This window comes from Lolium perenne, chromosome 6, assembly GCF_019359855.2.
Source record: "Lolium perenne isolate Kyuss_39 chromosome 6, Kyuss_2.0, whole genome shotgun sequence".
NCBI lineage: Eukaryota > Viridiplantae > Streptophyta > Magnoliopsida > Poales > Poaceae > Lolium > Lolium perenne.
The window spans coordinates 24,949,808-24,969,488 of record NC_067249.2 but is presented as its reverse complement, the minus strand read 5'-3'; the positions used below and the strand labels follow the sequence as shown (position 1 = coordinate 24,969,488).

The 19,681-nt window shown below is 50.2% G+C and overlaps 2 protein-coding genes and 1 long non-coding RNA gene across 3 annotated transcripts; all 3 read left to right on the top strand.

Moving 5' to 3' along the window:
- The first annotated feature begins 996 nt into the window (after positions 1–996).
- Positions 997–1,743, top strand: LOC139831869 (uncharacterized). The gene is made up of 4 exons (XR_011746168.1): positions 997–1,208; positions 1,296–1,406; positions 1,495–1,564; positions 1,645–1,743. It is a non-coding gene; the product is annotated as an uncharacterized lncRNA (long non-coding RNA).
- Positions 1,744–6,916: 5,173 nt separating this feature from the next.
- Positions 6,917–7,880, top strand: LOC127310665 (uncharacterized mitochondrial protein AtMg00810-like). The gene is made up of 2 exons (XM_051341316.1): positions 6,917–7,258; positions 7,335–7,880. Exons 1-2 carry the CDS (start codon positions 6,917–6,919, stop codon positions 7,878–7,880), a joined length of 888 nt encoding a protein of 295 aa, XP_051197276.1.
- Positions 7,881–13,106: 5,226 nt separating this feature from the next.
- On the top strand, positions 13,107–14,443 carry LOC139832319 (polygalacturonase-like). Its single transcript, XM_071822055.1, has 2 exons — positions 13,107–13,153; positions 13,624–14,443. The coding sequence occupies exons 1-2, from the start codon at positions 13,107–13,109 to the stop codon at positions 14,441–14,443; spliced, it is 867 nt and encodes a 288-aa protein (XP_071678156.1).
- Positions 14,444–19,681: the final 5,238 nt, after the last annotated feature.

The window sequence follows — 19,681 nt, the reverse complement described above, 5'->3', positions numbered from 1 at the left end:
AGTTGTTTCGGGGTTTGAAAAAGTGGAGCTTGATATTCCTAGAGGTGAAGATGAGAGGACACTAGGCGATGTCAAGCACGGTTTCGCCCTATGGCCGAAGAAGTACGTCGTCCTTTTGCAAAGGCCACCGACTCCTACACATGAGCAGCAAATGCCATCGACTCCTCCTGGTGGCAGTCCTGGTGAGCAGCCAAGTCCACACCTACCTGAGAGGGACCCCAGCGTGAGTCCACCATCTCGAGATCCTCCGCGTAAGACAGCGTCCGTTAAGCGGAACGGTACGCCGCCTAGGAAGAAAGCTAGAAAGGAGAAACAACTGCCGCCTCCTGAGAAGTTACCTTGGGAAAAAACTCCAGAGGAAAACGCGGAGGCCGTTCAGGCCGAGGTGAAGAAATTTTTTGCACCGAAAGTGCCAGAGATACCTTTCGAGAAGACACTAGATCGGGAGAAAGTTGTGCGTACCGTTGACAATCAATATGACCTGTACCATCGCCGCCATCCGACTATGCGCGTTCTATTGAAAGGTCGTATGACAAGATGATCGAGGCGACAAAACCCGTTAAATCGGGTATCAGGGAGATAAAAGGGATACACAGTGTCTACCAGCTCGGACAACAACCCGTTCAATCGGTCGCCCCTCTCAAGGTGTTTGACGGGAAGACCGTTCAAAGTTCTCGACAAGACGCAACTGATTACGCCTTAGCTGAACGAGCATATCAGTTTGTTCAAGGGAAAGATTTGGTCGAGAATCTCAGGAAGGTACCAACATGTATGCGTAACTTGCATTCGTGGTACCTTAAGGCCTCAAAGGAAGGGATCGAGACTATCATGGTGCGAGTTAGGGAAGAGCACTACTTCCAGGAGTACTGTGTGAACGTTGACTTCGCCGAACTCTTTCAGTTATACAATCTCCGGGCCCTCGACAAATCAATCATCAGTTGCTATTGTCTGTAAGTGATTTATTTATTTAATTTGAGAAGTCGTTCATTGTCTGCAGATTATAATCTTTTGTGCGCTATATTATGCAGATCGAAGATGCTCGAATGCAAAAGGGACGATATCACAGACATTGGGTTCATTGACCCGAACACAATGCATGTCAAAACCATAGATGATCCCCTCTATAACAAGGATACACCGCAGACTTTGCTAAGGTTTTTGAAGCGACAACGTGACAAAAAGCTAATACTTTGGCCTTACAACTTCGAGTGAGTCTTCTTGTCTTATAACACATTATATTTTGCTCACCGTATGTCAAAATTTTAACTAATGACTACATATTGAAACGTGCGTAGGTTTCACTTTATTCTTCTCGTCATCAATTTGGAAATTGGAGAAGTTGAAGTCTTGGACTCACTAAGCAAAGAAAAGGATCTATACGTGTCTTGTTTTTTAATGCTCAGAAGGTAATTTTAATTCTTATCGGTTTGTTTCGTTAATTTCCTGCTTTGAACTAATTGATGACTCTTTTATGCATTTTCTTTTGTCGAGCAGCGTATGGCAAACTTTCATCAAGGAAGATACGTCCCGTGAATGGCCACCGAAGCTGCGATGGCGTGCGAAAGTAAGTAGTACTACCTAGGTCCACACACCTTTCAATTATCATACTTGACTATTGTTTGATTGAATTATATTCTTGTAAAGAAATGCCCGCAACAACCTCCGGGGACCGATCTCTGTGGATTCTTCGTTTGCGAGTACATCCGCAGAATTGTCAACGAGAGAACGAATAATGAAAGAAATAAAGAGGTACAAAAACAATCTTCACAAATTTGTTTTGTTATCATAAGTTGTGCTGAGTTTCAGTAATAGTTGTTTCATGTATTCATTTGTATCTTATTCTTTTATAGTTGGCAAGAAAGCGGAACAAGCTCTCAATCGATGACCGCTTCATAGCAATAGGCGAGGAATTGGCGGGATTTTTCCTTCGGGACGTCATACCACCACTCGCAGAGCACCACAATGAATGAAGATGTACATGTTACATATATCGTTGACTCGAAGAGTACCACTATGCTACATGTAATAGACATATATAGAGTACGCCTCGGAGAGCACCACTATGCATGAAGATCGATCTTCATGCATAGTGCTACTTAATTTGCGATCTCATGCAATAACATGTGTGTTATATTATATGCACCAACTTGCTATGCATCATCTTGATCTTCATGTACTACCTAAACCCAAACGCGTTTCTGGTGCATCGACGCGATATGAATCAAACCGATATCCCTAAACCTCTCCAAAACCCTAAAAAGCCAATTCTCTGCCGCGGCAGAGATTTGGGAAAATTCCACACGCGGGGGGAACCTTTGGTACCGGTTCGTATTACCAACCGGTACCAAAGATCCTTAGCCCTGAGCTCTCCTGGTGGCCCACGTGGAGGCCCGTTTTATACCGGTTCGTAAGCAACCGGTACGAAAGAGGGGGGGGTTTTAGTGCCGAATAATTTGTACCGGTTGCAAAACCGGTACGAATGGCCCTCTGGAACCGGTATAGATGAGCGTTTTTCTACTAGTGTCAGTTCGTAAATGATGATGTACTGGGACAAGAATGATCTAAGAAATTAAATCTAAAGTCAGTGGGGAGGCATATCTTCGCATGTATACTTACCGAGGATCGGCGGAGCGGCCGGACAGCCGCCGTGGGAGAAGATGAGACGATCCTTTGGAGGAGAGATTTGCCAGAGGACTGGAGAGAGCAAGGCTGAGGGCCTGAGGCTGGGCGCATTTTTATAAACACTCCTCCTCTTCTCAAAACCTCGTCGTATTCAAACGTGATTATTCCCGAGCGCCTCCTCGATAGCTTAAACACGCACTACGCCGTATTAATGCAGGATTACAGTTCCGAGGAGACAATCTGTTGCGCCTGACCTGAAATCGGTTCATTTTGTTCACACTGGTACTGCATGCACGTACACGCGCTGAAAAACTGTTGTACACCCAACGCCCTCTCTATGCTCCCGTGCCAAAACAAACTGTTAGGATATACTGTATAGTGTACCGTGGCGTGTGTGTATTCTACTGTACCTAGTCAACACACCACGCACCCCACCTCGCATGTTCAGCAGTTAGAGAGCAGGTTAGAGGAGATCATGGCATCACACGATAACCATCGGTCGTGGAGGAACTGTATATAAGCTGTACCCCGACTGAATAACAAAGTGTGTTGAAACCTTTCTCTGTGTTCTGTCTCTCTTCATGGTATCAGACGCCCATCGATCTCCAACTGCTTCCGCTCTGATGGACGACGCCTTCTTCAACCCCATGGCCGACCCGGAGAGCTCGCCGGATGGTTCTCCGGTTCATCCCTCTGCTTCACCTGCTGTGGTGCAGGCGCTCAACACCGCGCCGCCCGCCGCACCGGGCCCGTCGCACTCTGCCGCACCACCAGCTCTCCCGGCCACCATTCTGCAGACGGTGGCCATCCGCAGCCACGTTCCCATCGTCCTCGACCTTGCTGCGGGCAACTACAGCCAGTGGCGTCGCTTCTTCGACACCGTCATCGGCAAGTTCGGTCTGCGCGCCCACATCGACTCCACCGCCGTCCCGCGCCACGACGACCCGGAGTGGGTCATGATCGACAACTGCGTGGTGCACTGGCTGTACACGACGGTCTCCCCCGAGCTCCTCGACGTCATCATGCAGCCCGAGGACACGGCCCTGACCGTGTGGACCGCGCTCCAGGAGCTCTTCCGCGACAATCAGCTCGCACGCGCGGTCTACATCGACGCCGAGTACCACGCGCTTGTCCAGGGCGACATGACGGTGATGCAATACTGCGCCAAGCTCAAGAGCTTCACCGACCAACTGCGCAACCTGGGGCAGCCTGTCACCGAGGTGCAGCAGGTCTTCAACCTCCTGCGCGGGCTTGGACGCCAGTTCCACCACGCCATCCCGCACATCACGTCGCGTGTTCCTCTTCCTTCGTTCCTGCAGGTTCGCTCCTTCCTCATGTTGGAGGAACACCGTGCCGAACAGTCCGTGCGCCAGAACGCCGCTCACGCACTCCTGGCCGGGCGTGCGCCCGCTCCTGCGCCGGCCTACGGCGGCGACGGCAGCTCCAGCTCTGGCGGTGGGCGCAACCGCGGCCGCAACAGGAACAAAGGAAAGGGCAAGGCTCCTGCCGATCCTCCGCCCGCCCCACCGGCCTCTGCTTCCTCGCCGGCTCTGCGCCCACCAACGTACCCCGCTCCTGCACCCGGCACCAACTCCTGGACTGGGCTCGTCCAAGCGTGGCCCGTGCACTGGCGCGCCCCTGGTGCTGGCGTGCTTGGCCCGCGTCCCGGCACACCTCATCAACAGGCGCTGATGGTCGTGCACCCGTCGCAGCTGCTATACCAGTACGGGCCCGGCATCGCTCCGCCAAGCTGCCGTACAACTACGGCGGCCTCCCTCCCTACGGCTACACCTACGGCTCGCCCGGCGCTGGCCCCAGCACCCCTGCACCGCCCAACTTCGGCACGCCCGGCGCAAGTTCCAGCACGGCTCCTGCCTCACCGCAGCCATGGGACATGGGCGCACTCCAGGCCGCGCTGCATGGCACCACGTCGTCTCCTTCTGGTGGCACGTCGGACTGGTACCTCGACACAGGGGCATCGTCGCACATGTCCTCCGGCGCCGGTAATCTCCATTCCCTACGTCCTTCTTCATGTGATTCTCAGATCGTAGTTGGTAACGGTGCTCATCTCCCTATCACTCACACTGGCACCGGCTCGATCATCACCTCCACTTCCCCTCTTACTCTTCGCAATGTGCTCCTTTCTCCTAGTCTCATTAAGAATCTTCTATCGGTTCGACAACTCTGTCGCGATAACCCTGTTTCAGTTGAATTTGATGCCTTTGGTTTCTCTATCAAGGACCTTCGAACGCGGATGGTGATTCTGCGCTGTAACTCTGACGGGGATCTGTACCCGGTGGCCTCAAGCTCGTTAGTACCTCGCCGTCCGTTCGCTGGCGCTGCTTCAGTCACCCTCTGGCATCAGCGGCTTGGTCACCCCGGCCATGCCGCCCTTCGTAGCACATTGTCTAGTTTTTCCTTTGATTGTAGTAAATCAGCACCCTGTCAGCTCGGCAAAAATGTGCGTTTACCCTTTCAGGCTTCGCAAACAGTTAGCTATTTCCCTTTCCAGTTGTTGCATTTAGATATCTGGACATCTCCCGTTGTAAGCATCTCAGGATTTCAGTTCTATTTAGTTGTGCTCGATGATTTCAGTCACTACGTGTGGTCTTTTCCCTTGCGCCATAAATCTGAAGCACTGTCTATCATTACTGAATTCTTTGCCTACGTCCAGACACAATTTCAACGACCTATTTTAGCTCTGCAAACTGACAATGGACGAGAGTTTGACAATGCCGCCATGCGCTCCTTCCTTGCTGATCGTGGCACACTCTTTCGTCTGTCATGTCCATATACAAGCCAGCAAAATGGGAAAGCTGAGCGCACACTGCGCACTCTCAATGAGAGCCTCCGCACCCTTCTGTTCCACGCTTCCATGCCCGCCAGGTTCTGGGCCGAAGCACTGTCCACATCCACTTATCTTCTGAACCGCCGGGCATGTCGCTCCAGCTCGCCCAGAACCCCGTACGAGATCCTGCTTGGTGTCGCCCCTGACTACTCCTTGCTGCGTGTCTTCGGGTGTCTCTGCTACCCAAACACCACCTCAACATCTCGTCACAAACTCGACCACCGCTCTGTTGCCTGCGTCTTCCTCGGATACCCTTCCGATCACCGCGGCTACCGGTGTTTCGATCCCGTCTCCCGCCGCGTCATCACCTCGCGGCATGTTCGCTTCGATGAGGAACGGTTCCCCTTCTCATACCCGCACCTGCACAGCAGCTCTACACCACCATCTGCTGCCGCGCCGCCGGAGCAAATTCACCATTTTTTGCCAGTGCTGCAGGCTCCTTCGTCAGCTCGTGTGCTCCCGTCGAGCACGACCGGCCCCGGTTCCAATGGCGCTTCCCGTGCCACCTCGGTTCCTGACGGTGGTGGCGCCTCCCCGGCCACCGCATGTTCGCAGGCTGCCGAGAGTTCCAACTCTCCCGTGCCCACGCGTACAGGCTCGACCGTCGATACTCCATCGACCGGCGCCGCGCCCAGCTCGTCCACGCCTTCAGCATCGACGTGCTCCTCGCCGCAGATCCTATCTCCACCGGTACGCCGCATGGTGACGCGCGCTCAAGCCGGTGTGTTCAAGCCGAACCCGCGCTACGCCCATACTGCTTCGACCTCGCCGGATATCTCGCCAATCCCGCGCTCCGTTCAGGTCGCCGTGCGCGATCCGAATTGGCTCGGCGCCATGCGTGAAGAGTTCGCTGCTCTGGTTGGCAATGGCACCTGGGAGCTGGTTCCGCGTCCGCCTCGAGCTCACCTCATCACCGGCAAGTGGGTGTTCCGGCACAAGACCCTCGCCGACGGCTCCCTCGAGCGCTACAAAGCGCGGTGGGTGGTGCGCGGCTTCACGCAGCGCGCCGGCATCGACTACGGCGAGACCTTCTCCCCCGTCGTCAAGCCGGCCACCATTCGCATTGTGCTCACCATCGCTGCGTCTCGCCGGTGGCCCGTGCATCAGCTCGACGTGAAGAACGCATTTCTCCACGGCACACTTGATGAGGAGGTGTACTGCTTGCAGCCTGCAGGTTTCGTCGACGCGACCAAGCCGGACCATGTCTGTCGCCTATCCAAGTCTCTGTATGGCTTGAGGCAGGCGCCGCGCGCCTGGTTCCTTCGCTTCGCCAACTTCGTGAAGACCATCGGCTTCGTGCCGACGCGCTCTGATTCATCGCTGTTCATCTACGTCCGCGGCGCCGACATGGCCTACCTCCTTCTGTACGTCGACGACATGGTGCTCACTGCCTCATCTGCAACACTACTTCAATAGGTCATCGCGAGGCTCACGAGCGAGTTCGCCATGAAGGACCTCGGCGCCCTGCACTTCTTCCTGGGCATCCGCGTCACGCGCACGGCAGCCGGCTTCTTCCTCTCGCAGCAGCAGTACGCCGAAGATGTGCTGGAACGTGCCGCCATGGACAACTGCCGCTCAGCTCCTACGCCGGTGGACACCAAGGCCAAGCTGCCCGCTGCTGACGGTCCGCGCGTCGCTGATCCGTCCTCCTATCGCAGCATCGCCGGTGCACTCCAGTACCTTACAATCACGCGACCGGAGCTGGCCTACACCGTCCAGCAAATCTGCTTGCACATGCATGATCCCCGTGAGTGCCACGCCGGGTTGATCAAGCGTGCGCTGCGCTACGTCCGTGGCACCGTCGACATGGGGCTGCACATCCATGCCTCACCTCAGCCTTTATCGAAAAAATGCCTCACCTCAGCTGGACGTTCGTGTCTACACTGACGCGGACTGGGCCGGGTGCCCCGACACCCGGCGCTCTACTTCCGGCTACTGCATCTATTTGGGCGATGCGCTGGTGTCCTGGTCGTCCAAACGCCAGGCCACTGTCTCGCGCTCCAGCGCCGAGGCGGAGTACCGCGGCGTCGCCAACGCCGTCGCTGAAAGCGTCTGGCTCCGGCAGCTTCTTGGGGAGCTGCGCTGTCCCATCTCCAAGGCCACACTTGTCTACTGCGACAACATATCTGCTGTCTACATGTCTGTGAACCCGGTGCATCATCGTCGCACTAAACACGTCGAGCTCGACATCCACTTCGTTCGCGAGCGGGTGGCTCTTGGCGAGTTTCGCGTGCTGCACGTTCCCACGCGCCAACAGTTAGCAGATGTCATGACCAAAGGTTTGCCAACGGACATTTTCCAAGAGTTCCGATCCAGTCTTTGCGTCTCGACAGCCGACATCACGACTGCGGGGGGTGTTAGGATATACTGTATAGTGTACCGTGGCGTGTGTGTATTCTACTGTACCTAGTCAACACACCACGCACCCCACCTCGCATGTTCAGCAGTTAGAGAGCAGGTTAGAGGAGATCATGGCATCACACGATAACCATCGGTCGTGGAGGAACTGTATATAAGCTGTACCCCGACTGAATAACAAAGTGTGTTGAAACCTTTCTCTGTGTTCTGTCTCTCTTCACAAACCACACCCAAAGGCACACGACATTAGTAAGAGTGCAAATCGATTGCCACCTCGCCAGCATTTGTACATCGTAGTAGTCAATGAGAATTTCGTCGTGATCAAACGCAGCAATTAGCAAGAAGTGCCCCTATCCATTTCTTTTTTGGTTGTTTTTTAAGGAACATGTCATCCACTACGGGAGAACTGGACTTTGCCGTGCACCAAAATCGCACGGCAAAGGGGCAAATCGGCTCGGCAAAGCCTTTGCCGTGCGGCCGTGCACGGCAAAGATTGCTCGGTAACGACCCGCCGGGCAAAGTCATCTTTGCCGTGCGTCGCAAAATCGCACGGCAAAGGCTTTGCCGAGCGACGCAGCTTTGCCGTGTGCTTTTTTTTGTCGTGCGCTTGGAATCTTTGCCGTGCGCTCCCCCTCCAACCCGCACGGCAAAGACTTGGCTTTGCCGTGCGCTTCTCCTCCATCCCGCACGGCAAAGGATCCTACATCATCAACAGGTGGGCAGCGCAGTGCACAGGTGGGCGGCCTTTGCCGTGTGCATGTGCACGGCAAAGATGGCTTTTGCCGTGTGCACATGTCTTTGCCGTGTATATACGCACGGCAAAGGTGCTGAAAATTTTCCAGATTTTTCCTGTTTCCCCATTAATCTTTGCATATGCAATTCACAAATACCAATAATCATCCAGATACACATATAGCACAATATATGGAGCATTTGCACATCATCAACAACAAAGTTCATACACGAATAGTCCAACAAAGTCCATACAATAGTCCAACAACAAGTTTCATACAATAGTCCATACAATAGTCCAACAACAAAGTCTCCAACAACAAAGTCTCCAACATAGAATATTCCAAGTCGCACAACAAAGTTCATACAACCAACATCAACTTTCGCCATTTCCGTGGCCACTTACTTGTCCTTCTCCACCTCCTTGTCCTCCATCTCCTTGTCCTCCTACAAGTTCATAGATGCATAAGTGGCATGGAATGGCTAAAATTGACATGTAAGGCATGGGAGAACTAAAATTGACTGGCTAAAATTGAACATAATCGCTAAAATTGACATGAAATGGCTAAAATTCAACATAATGGCTAAAAATGACATGTAATGGCTAAAATTAACATGGAATGGCTAAAATTGAACATAATGGCTAAAATTGACATGGTGGAATGGCTAAAATTCAAGTACCTCACAAGTGACATGGTATGGGAGAACTATAAGTGTAGAAGAACCTACAAGTGTAGGAGAACTCACCTAGAAACTGTTGCAGGCTCCGGATGATGCCCGTATTATTGACGGTCACCTGAGGTGTCAGCAGGCTCTGACTTGGTGGTCGCTGGAGGAGCTCCAACATGTGCGGATCGGGCGCGGGCTGCAATATCCAAAGTCCGGTTAGACAACGAACAAGATTGAGACGGAGATATTAAGTTAACCACTTACCCAGTTGAACATAGGAGGACACGACGTGCTAGGAGCACTACTCCCCGGTGGGGAAGTCAGCACGGCTTGGTTCATGAACATCTGCTGGAACATCTGTTGTTGTTGTTGCATCTGCTGCAATATCTGATGCTGCATCTGCATGCTGTCCCTAAGTTGTTGCTGCATCTGCATCTTCTCCTCTTGGTTCCTCCGTTCCCTTTCTTCCATCTCCGCCTACGTTGTGTTGTCGCGATGTCAGTAAGATTGCAATGGAAAACATGTAATGAAGCGTAGAGGATCAACGAAGAACTTACCCGTAACTTCTCGACAGCTAGATCCGAAACCCGTGGGCGGGTCTCTACCCGAGGCTGCTCGCTCGCACGCCCACGACGGATCTGGCGTAGAGATGGAATGGTCCTTGGGTTGACTAACCCGTCAGCAATCCATAGGTGGCCACCTTTCTTGCCTTGTCCTGCAAGCACAATTGTATCGTCAACGAGAGTTTGTAAAAAGAAACTAGGGGGTTCATCGATCTAATTACAAGATAGCTTTGAAGAAAAAAACAAGACCTAGCTGTTATATGTGCTGCCATGTTAGACTCTCTATGGCAATGATTAAAACTCGACCTTCCCGATTACTCCTCCGCAATCTGCATACACTGATGTTGCCTCGTTCCAAATTTGTTCCTGTCCAGAGCAATACTGAATGACTTCCATGGAATATGTTGATTCTGTTTCTATATCGTTAGCCCCCATCGAAACTGCTACTTGTAATCCATATTGCGTAGCCAAAGCTTCAGACATAGCAACTATGGCCACGTGAGGAATGATTTTGTAGCTGCTGCAATAAAGGTGCCATTTCTTTTTTGGTTGTTACTTCATGTTCGTAAAATTTGACCAACAAGTAGTGAAGTACATATACATCCTCCCCCCCGTTGTCATTTAGTCTGCATTCTACAAATTATGAGTCCAATTAGCAAGTCATTTAATAATACTCCCTTCATAAAAAAAGAATAATACTGCATATTTATTTAAATTTAAATATATCTAGACACTAGATCGCGTCTAGATACCTTCAACTTTAGATAAATCTGTGACATCTCTTTTTAAGACGCGGGGGTACTAGTTTGATATGTGAACAACCAATCTAAGTTATATTTAAATTAATGACATCCAATAGAGGGAACATTACTGCTTCGTGTTCTATGTTACTGTTGGTTACAAAGTTAAAATATAGACTAATTGAAAACTAGTTCCAGGCCTAGGATGTAGAGTATTTGAGAACGGATAGACTATAGTTTGTCGGTGTTTTTACAAAATTAATGAGTTAAGATAAAGGCAACTAAACTAGGGCAGTTCAAAATTTTTGGTTAATAAAACTTGGTCAAGAGAAAACATTAAAAAAAGAGCTACAACACCAGCTTAGAAACTAGGGATTTCTATTTTCGTGCCCTCGGTTCCTTAGTTGTGCTCAGTTTTCCCCAACCCCTTAGTTTTTCCTCAGTTTTCCCTAAGCCTTTGTCTGAAACCCGCAGAAAAAGCTCAGGCGGAAGGAATCCGTTTATTTGAACGTTCCGTGCTGACGTGTGGGGCCGCGTTGTCTGTGGGGCCGCGTCGTGTGGGGTTGGTAGGAAGGGACCGTGTGGGACAGCACGAGACCGTGTTTGGTTGTACGTGAGAGCTGGGTTTTGTCTCTCTCGGCCCAAATTGGTATTTTTAACAGCACCTTTTCCCCTCTTTCTCTCTCTGTCTTTTTCACCAAATTAGTATCAAATCTAGAGAAGCTTCTATTTCTGTCTTTCTTCAATTATTTATGCCTTTTGGCCCTCGTTTTTTGCCCAATATGGCAGCAAATCTAGTAGCAAATCTAGAAGCTATTATATGATTAATTCACAACAGCATAATCAGAAAACTAAGTATAATACATAGGTAAACTGCATACAGCAGACAAAAGCATCCAATAACATTGTTAATGTTCACGACAAACTAAGCTGAAAAAAAATACAAGACGCACGCAATGTATGGCCAATAAGAAGATTAGGATACCCCAGGATGAATGAATTTGTTATTCAATCCTCATATATTTCTGCGTCGCTCCATTCGTGCATTATCCCAAGGAAATATTCATTGAACTCCCGCCGTCTGCAGTGTGCGGCCAATACATCCTCCAAACGGTATGGCCTGTGTTCATTTCTCAGACCGTAGCTTCCTAATCTATGCACATATTGTGGCGACTCATCCCAGGAATTTGTATCATGAAAGTAATCTCTGGTATAACCCAAATCCGCGTAGTAGATGCAGCCAGGTCGAAGAGTCGGGTACACTCTGGTGTCGACGGAGATACACCGGATATAATGCACGAAGAATGCATGAATGCCAATGTTACTGACCGGATGGAGAGAGCGGCTGTTGTGGGTATACTTCATGGGTGTACCATCGACAGTGCCTAGATCCGGCAAGCCCGGGTGGCCCACAGATGGTGATGAGGCATGTGGCCCATCGGGCGGCCCAGTTGCTGTTGGTCTTGACGGAAGATGTCCGGCCCAGGAGCAGGGAGCCGGATCCGACCGACCTTTGGAGGAACCCGGATCCATGAAGGCCTAGTAGGGACCCGGATCCGGTACGACATAGATGGAAGGGTGGATCCTTGACGTACACGGCAAGACATTGTACCGTAGTTAGGCAAACCTGTAATCCGGCTAGGACTCTCTATGTAAACCCTAGATCCGTGCGTCTTTATAAGCCGGATCCTGGGAGCCCTAGAGGCACAACCACAACTCATTGTAACAACGCGAAAGCGCCCAGATAATTCCAGACAAGCAGCAGTAGGCCCTGTCCTCGTGCAGGTGTTCCGAAGCTGGGTAAATCGCGTACCACCGTCCCGAGTGCACTCCGCCCTATGGCCCCTACTTCTTCTCCCCCTCGTGAGGATCCCTCCTCTGAGGTACCGTCGAATAGGCAACGACAGTTGGCGCCCACCGTGGGGCCTGAGGCGTCTGGAGGCCGGAACCGGGAGGGTTCCGCCATGGGAAGCTTCGACGACACCATCGCTGTGGGGCGTGTCCTTTACGCCGGAAATCTGCCGATCGTCCCTCCGGATGAGTGCTGGATTCCGGCTAAAACCGACCCCGTCAAGCTCTCCATCGTCCCAGTTGGCGGCATTCACATCTTCATCGGGGAAACCGTCGATTCCGACGGAAACCCACTGGTAAGTAACGCTGACGCGACCGCCGCAGAGCTGGACGCTGTCGCAAAGATCCGATCTGAGACGCTGGAACTTCCCAGCGGAGATTCCGCCTTAGATCTGAAAAAATCAAAACCCACCCAATCCGCCCCTGAGCAGGAAGTAAAGGTGGAAGACCAATGCAGATCCGCCTGGGTCTCCCAGGTGTTAGAGAAGCAAAGGTGTCACTTCGTGCACTTCTTGGCCCATACCGCCGGAACCGCCCCTCAAGAAGCCGAAGCTGGTCCCGAGCAGGTCGAGGCCCCGGAAAACAACGCTGCTTCGGATCAGCAGGAGGCTGTCGGAGAAAGCGGAGCCCCGGTGGAAGATTCGATTCTGGGCAACCTAAGCCCAATTTCCGGAGATACCCAATCCATGGACACTTAAGAGTTTGACCGCAGGGTGAAGGAATATGGATACGGTGATCAGTCTGAAGTTGACTCCGCCCAGCCAAAGCAGGTACTTGCGACTGTAGCGGCGCTGGGAGAACATGGATCAGAAGGGGCAGCCACCCAATCCGACCCCCAGCCATCCCATCAGGGATCTCCAATGTCGCGGGAGCGACCCCGCAAGGATTCTTCCTCAGAGGACCTCCTGTCACCTGAAGAGATGGTTGCACAAGCAGGCATGGATGCGGTTTATCGCTCGGATATTCTTAACAAACCCATCACTCCCGAAGACATAGAAGCATTAGAAGCTAAGAGACTGGAGCTGCTGGCCACAGCCAAGAAGTTTAAGGACACTGCAGCCGCCATGCTGGAGGAAAGGAAGCACGCCACAGTTTTTGTGGAAGACTTCATCCAGCGCGAGCAGGAGGTGGACGAAGGACTGGCAAAGGTCAAGGAACTCCGAAAGCATTGGGACGACAAGATCGTTGAAGCTCATCATGAGGTCGAAAGGGTCCGGCGTGAGTTGATAGCTCCCCGCAGGATCACCATCGACTCGTGCTCCGGCGTGCGGGTGCGCAGCCTCCACATCCAGAACGCGCAGCAGATGCACCTGACGGTGTCGCGGTCGCGCGGCGTGCGGCTGGACAAGATGGCCATCACGGCGCCGGGGGACAGCCCGAACACGGACGGCATCCACGTCGCGGAGTCCACCGCGGTGACCATCACGAGCTGCCGCATCGGCACCGGGGACGACTGCATCTCCATCTCCAACGCCAGCTTCGCGGTCAAGATGCGGGGCATCGTGTGCGACCCAGGTCACGGCATCAGCATCGGCAGCCTCGGCCAGGGCGGCTCCTACGCCGCCGTCGAGGGCGTCTCCCTCGACAACGCCCGCATCGCCCGCGCCCAGAACGGCGTCCGGATCAAGACGTGGCAGGGCGGCGCCGGCTACGTCCGGAACGTCCGGTTCTCCAACGTGCTCGTCGACGACGTCGACCACCCCATCATCATCGACCAGTTCTACTGCGACCAGAAGACGCCGTGCGCGAACCAGAGCACGAACGTGCAGGTGAGCAACGTGGTGTACCGGAACATCACCGGCACGTCGAGGCGCGCGGAGGCCATCAAGTTCGCGTGCAGCGACGCCGTGCCGTGCAGCGACATCGTGCTCAGCAACATCAACTTGCTACGGGAGGACGGCTCCGAGGTACAGACCGTGTGCAACTGCGCCATGGGGTTCGACTATGAGCCGGTTCGCCCTGCCGCACATTGCCTCAGAAACAGCGAGTGCGGCGGCGGCGGGGACAAGAAGGTCGGCGGCGAGGAGCCAAAGTCCCTGCCGCTACACACTGAGCTGTGAAAACCATACGATGGTGCCGATGCAACGTTCCAAACATGCCCTTTTGACCAAGTTAATTTGTAAGTACTATAATTAACTAGGATTTTTATTTATTTTTATCCTCCGTTGTATTGGTATATTAATCAGAGTATGATATTTGATTTTACATGTGTCCGTGCTGACTGCCGAGAAAAATACTTTGCCTTTTTTTTAATTCTATAAAAAAACTTGATTAACAATTTCGTGTTGCATGCTTAAATCTTTTTAATCTGATAAGTGTGGAAACGTTATAAAAAAATAGCGTCAGGCCATCAGGGTATACTCACCTGAACATACTCCAAAGTATTCAGCTTGGCCTCTTTTTCTAGAAATCATAGGTCGTCTTCTAGATTTGTGTACGATGTTCGTAACACTATTCACCCTCAATTGGATCGTACTTATAGGGTTGCAGTTGATGGCAGGCATGAACCCAACACATCCTTTTTCAGCTCAACATATGAACACAGAGACATGCAAGTATGACAAATGAAATGAAAGCAAAACGAAGAACATGTAGACATTACCGCATCTGAAACATCTAGTACAGATGGATATCGAATAGTAGTACTAGACAGGGCGATTGATACAAATATTGTTACAGATAAGCTTGTTCCCCGACCACTCAAGATAAAAAAGTCTTGTCCCGAAGATAAAAAAAATCAATGAATTAAGTAACCTACCAGGAACATATACATTTCCTTTGTTAGCACTTATATTAGTTTGACAGTTAACTTTGCAATCCTCAAACTTGTATCTCCATCTGCTAATGCCACTCCATAGGGAAATATGTCAAATAAATACAGCTTAGTAAATCCAAGCTAAATTACCAGCATCGAACTGAATTTTTCGAACATAATTAAGGAACATACTATTAGGTTCTCTTCCTGATTTCCAATTACCAGCATCGAACTGAATTTTTCCCGGAGAAAAATAGCTAGACGACTGAATCTAAACAGAACAACATACATGCTCACATAGATCGAATACACGATGTGGCAGGGGGTAGTTGGTGGAGGCGTGGAGCTGCTACATGGCCGTGACCGGCTTGGTGAAGAAAAATACAGCCTGAACTCTGAAGAAAGCACACGGTGAAACAGTTTCTGATTAAACCCCGAACTAGAAAAAAATGAGCCATGATGCCGATTTTTCCAGGCTCGCATGACCAGCTTTTGAAAGGGTTGTTGTGTGTACAAAGTTTACACCGCTTAAGTTCTTGCCGCGACAAGAAAAAAAAACCATCAGCTGGGAATGAATTAAAGTATAACGTACCAGTAGAGAAGATGGGTGATCTGAACCTTGTCCCCAACCACACGGAAGGTGTCGATGGTGAACTCCCCTCTGGTGATGGTGCCGGTCTTATCGAAGGCGACGGCCGTGATCTCGCCCAGCGACTCGAGGATGTCCCCTCCTTTGATGAGGATCCCCCTCCACAGCGCCGTCAGGAGAGCGCAGAAGGTGGCCACGGGTGTGGACAGCACCAGCGTGCCCGGGCACGCGCTCACCAGCAGCTCCAGCGACAGCCTCAGCCATCGCTCCGGATCACCCGCTCCCACCGCGCGATCTGGCCGGAGTGCCATGGCCTCTTCTCTCTCCGAGCAAGAGTCGCTCGCCATCGCAACTCGTCGTTCGGCTGCCGGCCATGGCTCTACCTCTCCTGATCCGGCGGTCATCTGCCTCGTCTCCGGCCGACCGCGCGATCTGGCCGGAGTGCCATGCCCTCTCCTCTCCGAGCAAGAGTCAAAGTCTAAGTCATAGTTACACGCGCAATCCGCACGCGGTGTGTGAGGAGAGCTTCTTACTTATAGAGTCGACATCAGATTTCAATTTTGAAGAGGGAGGTGCGAGCGGGAAGAAGATGATGGGCCGGTGCTAATTTCGCTTCTCTCTTGATCAGCTTCCCTCCTTGATCGTGGGGAGCTAGATGAGCGGCTGAGATTTACACCGCCACAGATCGGTGACATGGATAACACATGCACTATCTTGCTGAACCAAATCAATTAAATTTGTGGTGATTAAATGACCTGTGATTAGGGGATATACAAGGCAAGCGGATCAACTCTATGGAGGTATTTAATATGGTAAAGACTACCTAGTCCGATACAGTGCAAAACATCGGACCTATCCGGCACCGTCCGATTCCCATTACATCACGCGGCGTGCATGCATCCAGGTTTCATGCTAAAATAAAGGTCGCACGTTGCCCACCTCACCCATAATTCCGGTCAGCTCCTCCCAAATTGATCACTAAAATCCCGCTCGGTTCGCTCCCCCCAAAAAAAAGTTGCTGCGTCCGCCTCGTGTAGTCGTCGTCGCCGCCACCTGATCATCGGTGGCCTGCGGTCTAGAGTCGACCAGGGCGGCATAGCCAGGCTGGCAAGGGTGTAGTCCGGACTCTGGACAAAGCAGCCCTGTCGGAGATTGCTTCCTTGAACGTCTATACAAATCGGATATATAGGTAATTCAAACTAAATTTGATCATCGTTTATGCTGAATTACCACAAAGTTGCTGCTCCTTGCTGGCTTGATCTCGTAGTCAGCTTGGAGCTGCTCTGATCTAACCGTGGTGGTTGATCTGGTCTTGCCGTAACGGCACTACTCCGATCTGACGGTGTGGCTCGCCAACAACGACATCCATATGGATTGATCGGACGGGAGAATGCATCCTCCACACCAACCGGTATGAAAAAGAATTGCCGCCGCGAGATTTTTTTTACATGATTTCTTCGATGTTGGATCACTATTTTTATGCAGGGATTTTATTTAAAATAGGTCGATGCTATCAACAGTATTGGGACTGCATTCTGCCTACAAATCCTAGCCAAGTCATCAATGAATTTCATCCAGATGGTGCGGCTTATGTTCGACGAGGAGGACCAAAAGCAGAAGCAAGCGAGCATGCGGCGTGTCATTCAAGGGCTAAAGCCTCATGGAATGATGTCTCCATGCGCCAAAGGAAACGAACCAAGTGTTTGTAACACATTGTTGCTTATACATCCATAAAACATACCGTCTTGTAGAATGAAGCAAATTTGTTGTATGTAGGAAAGCGTATGAAAGTGCAACACTGCTATTTTTGATGACTTGAAGGAAGCAAATACGTATATTGTCTGAAATATGTCAAATGAATGTATGAAGCACTAAAATGTACTCCAAGTCTCCAAGTATAGGAATGAATCTTCCACACAAAAAGAAAATATTGCAGGTTTCCTTACTTGTATGCTTCAAATATGTATCTTGTTTGAAATATGTCAGTTGAATGTATGAAGCACTAAAATGTACTGTAAGTATAGGAATGAAACTTCCACACACAAAAATAATGTTGCATGTTTACAATACTCAGTGTGCTTCATAGGCATATGAATGAAGCTTCTGGCACATAAATCAACTATGTGCTTCCGGTACATTATGTTGAACCGTTCAAATTTCACGTTGGTAGATCCCAATGTTTTTGAAATATGTATCAATTTACACACGACACAAATTATGTATGCCACATCCAAGAACTTTCATTAACCATGGAAGCAATATTAATTTTGTTGTCCACACAAACATAGTTTGATATGCTTCAAAAAAAATATTTTTACATAGAAGCAAAATTCAGCTCTAACGGAAGCAAATATTAGTCGCAAAGGAAGCAAAAATAAATAACATCAGAAATTTGCATGCCTGAATTTTGCAAAAATTGCATGTTAACGGAAGCAAATTTGCATGCCTGAAATTTTGCTAAATTGTTGCTAGTTTCCTTCAAAACGGGGTTTTTGGTTTCCTAAAAATCCCGAAGAGTTAAGTTTGGGAAGCAGTCAAGGCGTATCCTAGTAATTAGTTGTTTCTGTTGATACGAGCAGTTATTAATTTGGAGCGTGCCAGGCGCTGATTTCATGGAAACTCACACCGAGCCTTCTTCAAAATCTAACGTCCAGAATGCTTCCTATCGTGCGGCTACAGAATGGTCCGATGGGAAGCCACAAATCGGGCTCCGATTCCTAGTGCCCCCCATTTAATATAGACACCAAGATGTAGGGCGGATGGTTCGGTTCTCTGAATGTAGTTAATGTGTGCTGCCCCGCTCTGCCCGTGGACACGCCCTAGCTGTAAGACTAGTCATAGTGGGAATTAACATAGAGTGGTAACATGCACATGTTACTACTCTATGTTACTACTCCCTCCGTCCCGGTTCACAGGGCCCAATCTGAAAAAATATTTGTCTCATAATACATTTCTACTAAGGCCTGCATGTATTTAATTACAAGTAGTAACCCCCTCAAATTACTCTTCACCTTTTATTTCTCTTTTTTTTACCTCGCTGAAACAACCTAGTGCATGTGGGTGGGGTGGGAAACCAAAGCTAGAAATAATACTAGCCTATGCATGCTCGCCTAGCTGGCGTGAGAATGCATTAGCATGAGTCTATTAGCATTCCTATTAAATAGGGGTTACATCTCATTGGAGAGAGGCAAGCACTTGGGAGAGTTTTAGCATCCAATCAAATACTGCCTTGGTCGCGATGCAAAATTAAGTGAGCCCAATGAACCGGGACGGAGGGAGTACCTTCATAGTGGTTAATAACATCAAAGTAGTATCATATATATCTTCATTAATTAGTTTATAGACTCATTGTACCTTGGGAAGTGTGATGTTACAGTAAGAGCAATTCCAATAGTATAGCCAACTGTTGGCTATAACAAGATGTCATATCATTTGTAGTCATCATATAGCTAACATGTACAATAGTTGGCTATAAGAATGTAGTACTTTACTAATATATGGCCCACCTTTCACTCTCACAAGGTGCCTAGGAGCACGTGCAAGAGCTGGCTATTGCATATTAGCCCACCTCCCTTCTCTCTCCTCTTCTCTCTCCTCCAACTCATCTAAAATATATTATTTAATGTCTTATAGTCAGCTGACTGGACTCTATTGTACTTGCTCTAACTAGCTATGTTACTCCATCCTTCTCTTTCCTTATTAACTCACTGCCACATAAGCAAATTTGCTGAGTTGGACACTTAGTTACTAGTGAAGTTACTCCTACTATGAGTAGTCTAAGAGCATCTCCAGTCGCGTCCCCCAAACCGTCCCCCAAACCGCGCCGGATCGAGCGTTTGGGGGACGTGTTTTGTTCGTGCCGCGTTTGGGGGACGTCGCTCCCCAGCCGCGTCCCCCAAACGCCGCCCCCAAATGAATATTTGTGCACGAAAATAAAGGTTTTCATTCAATTTT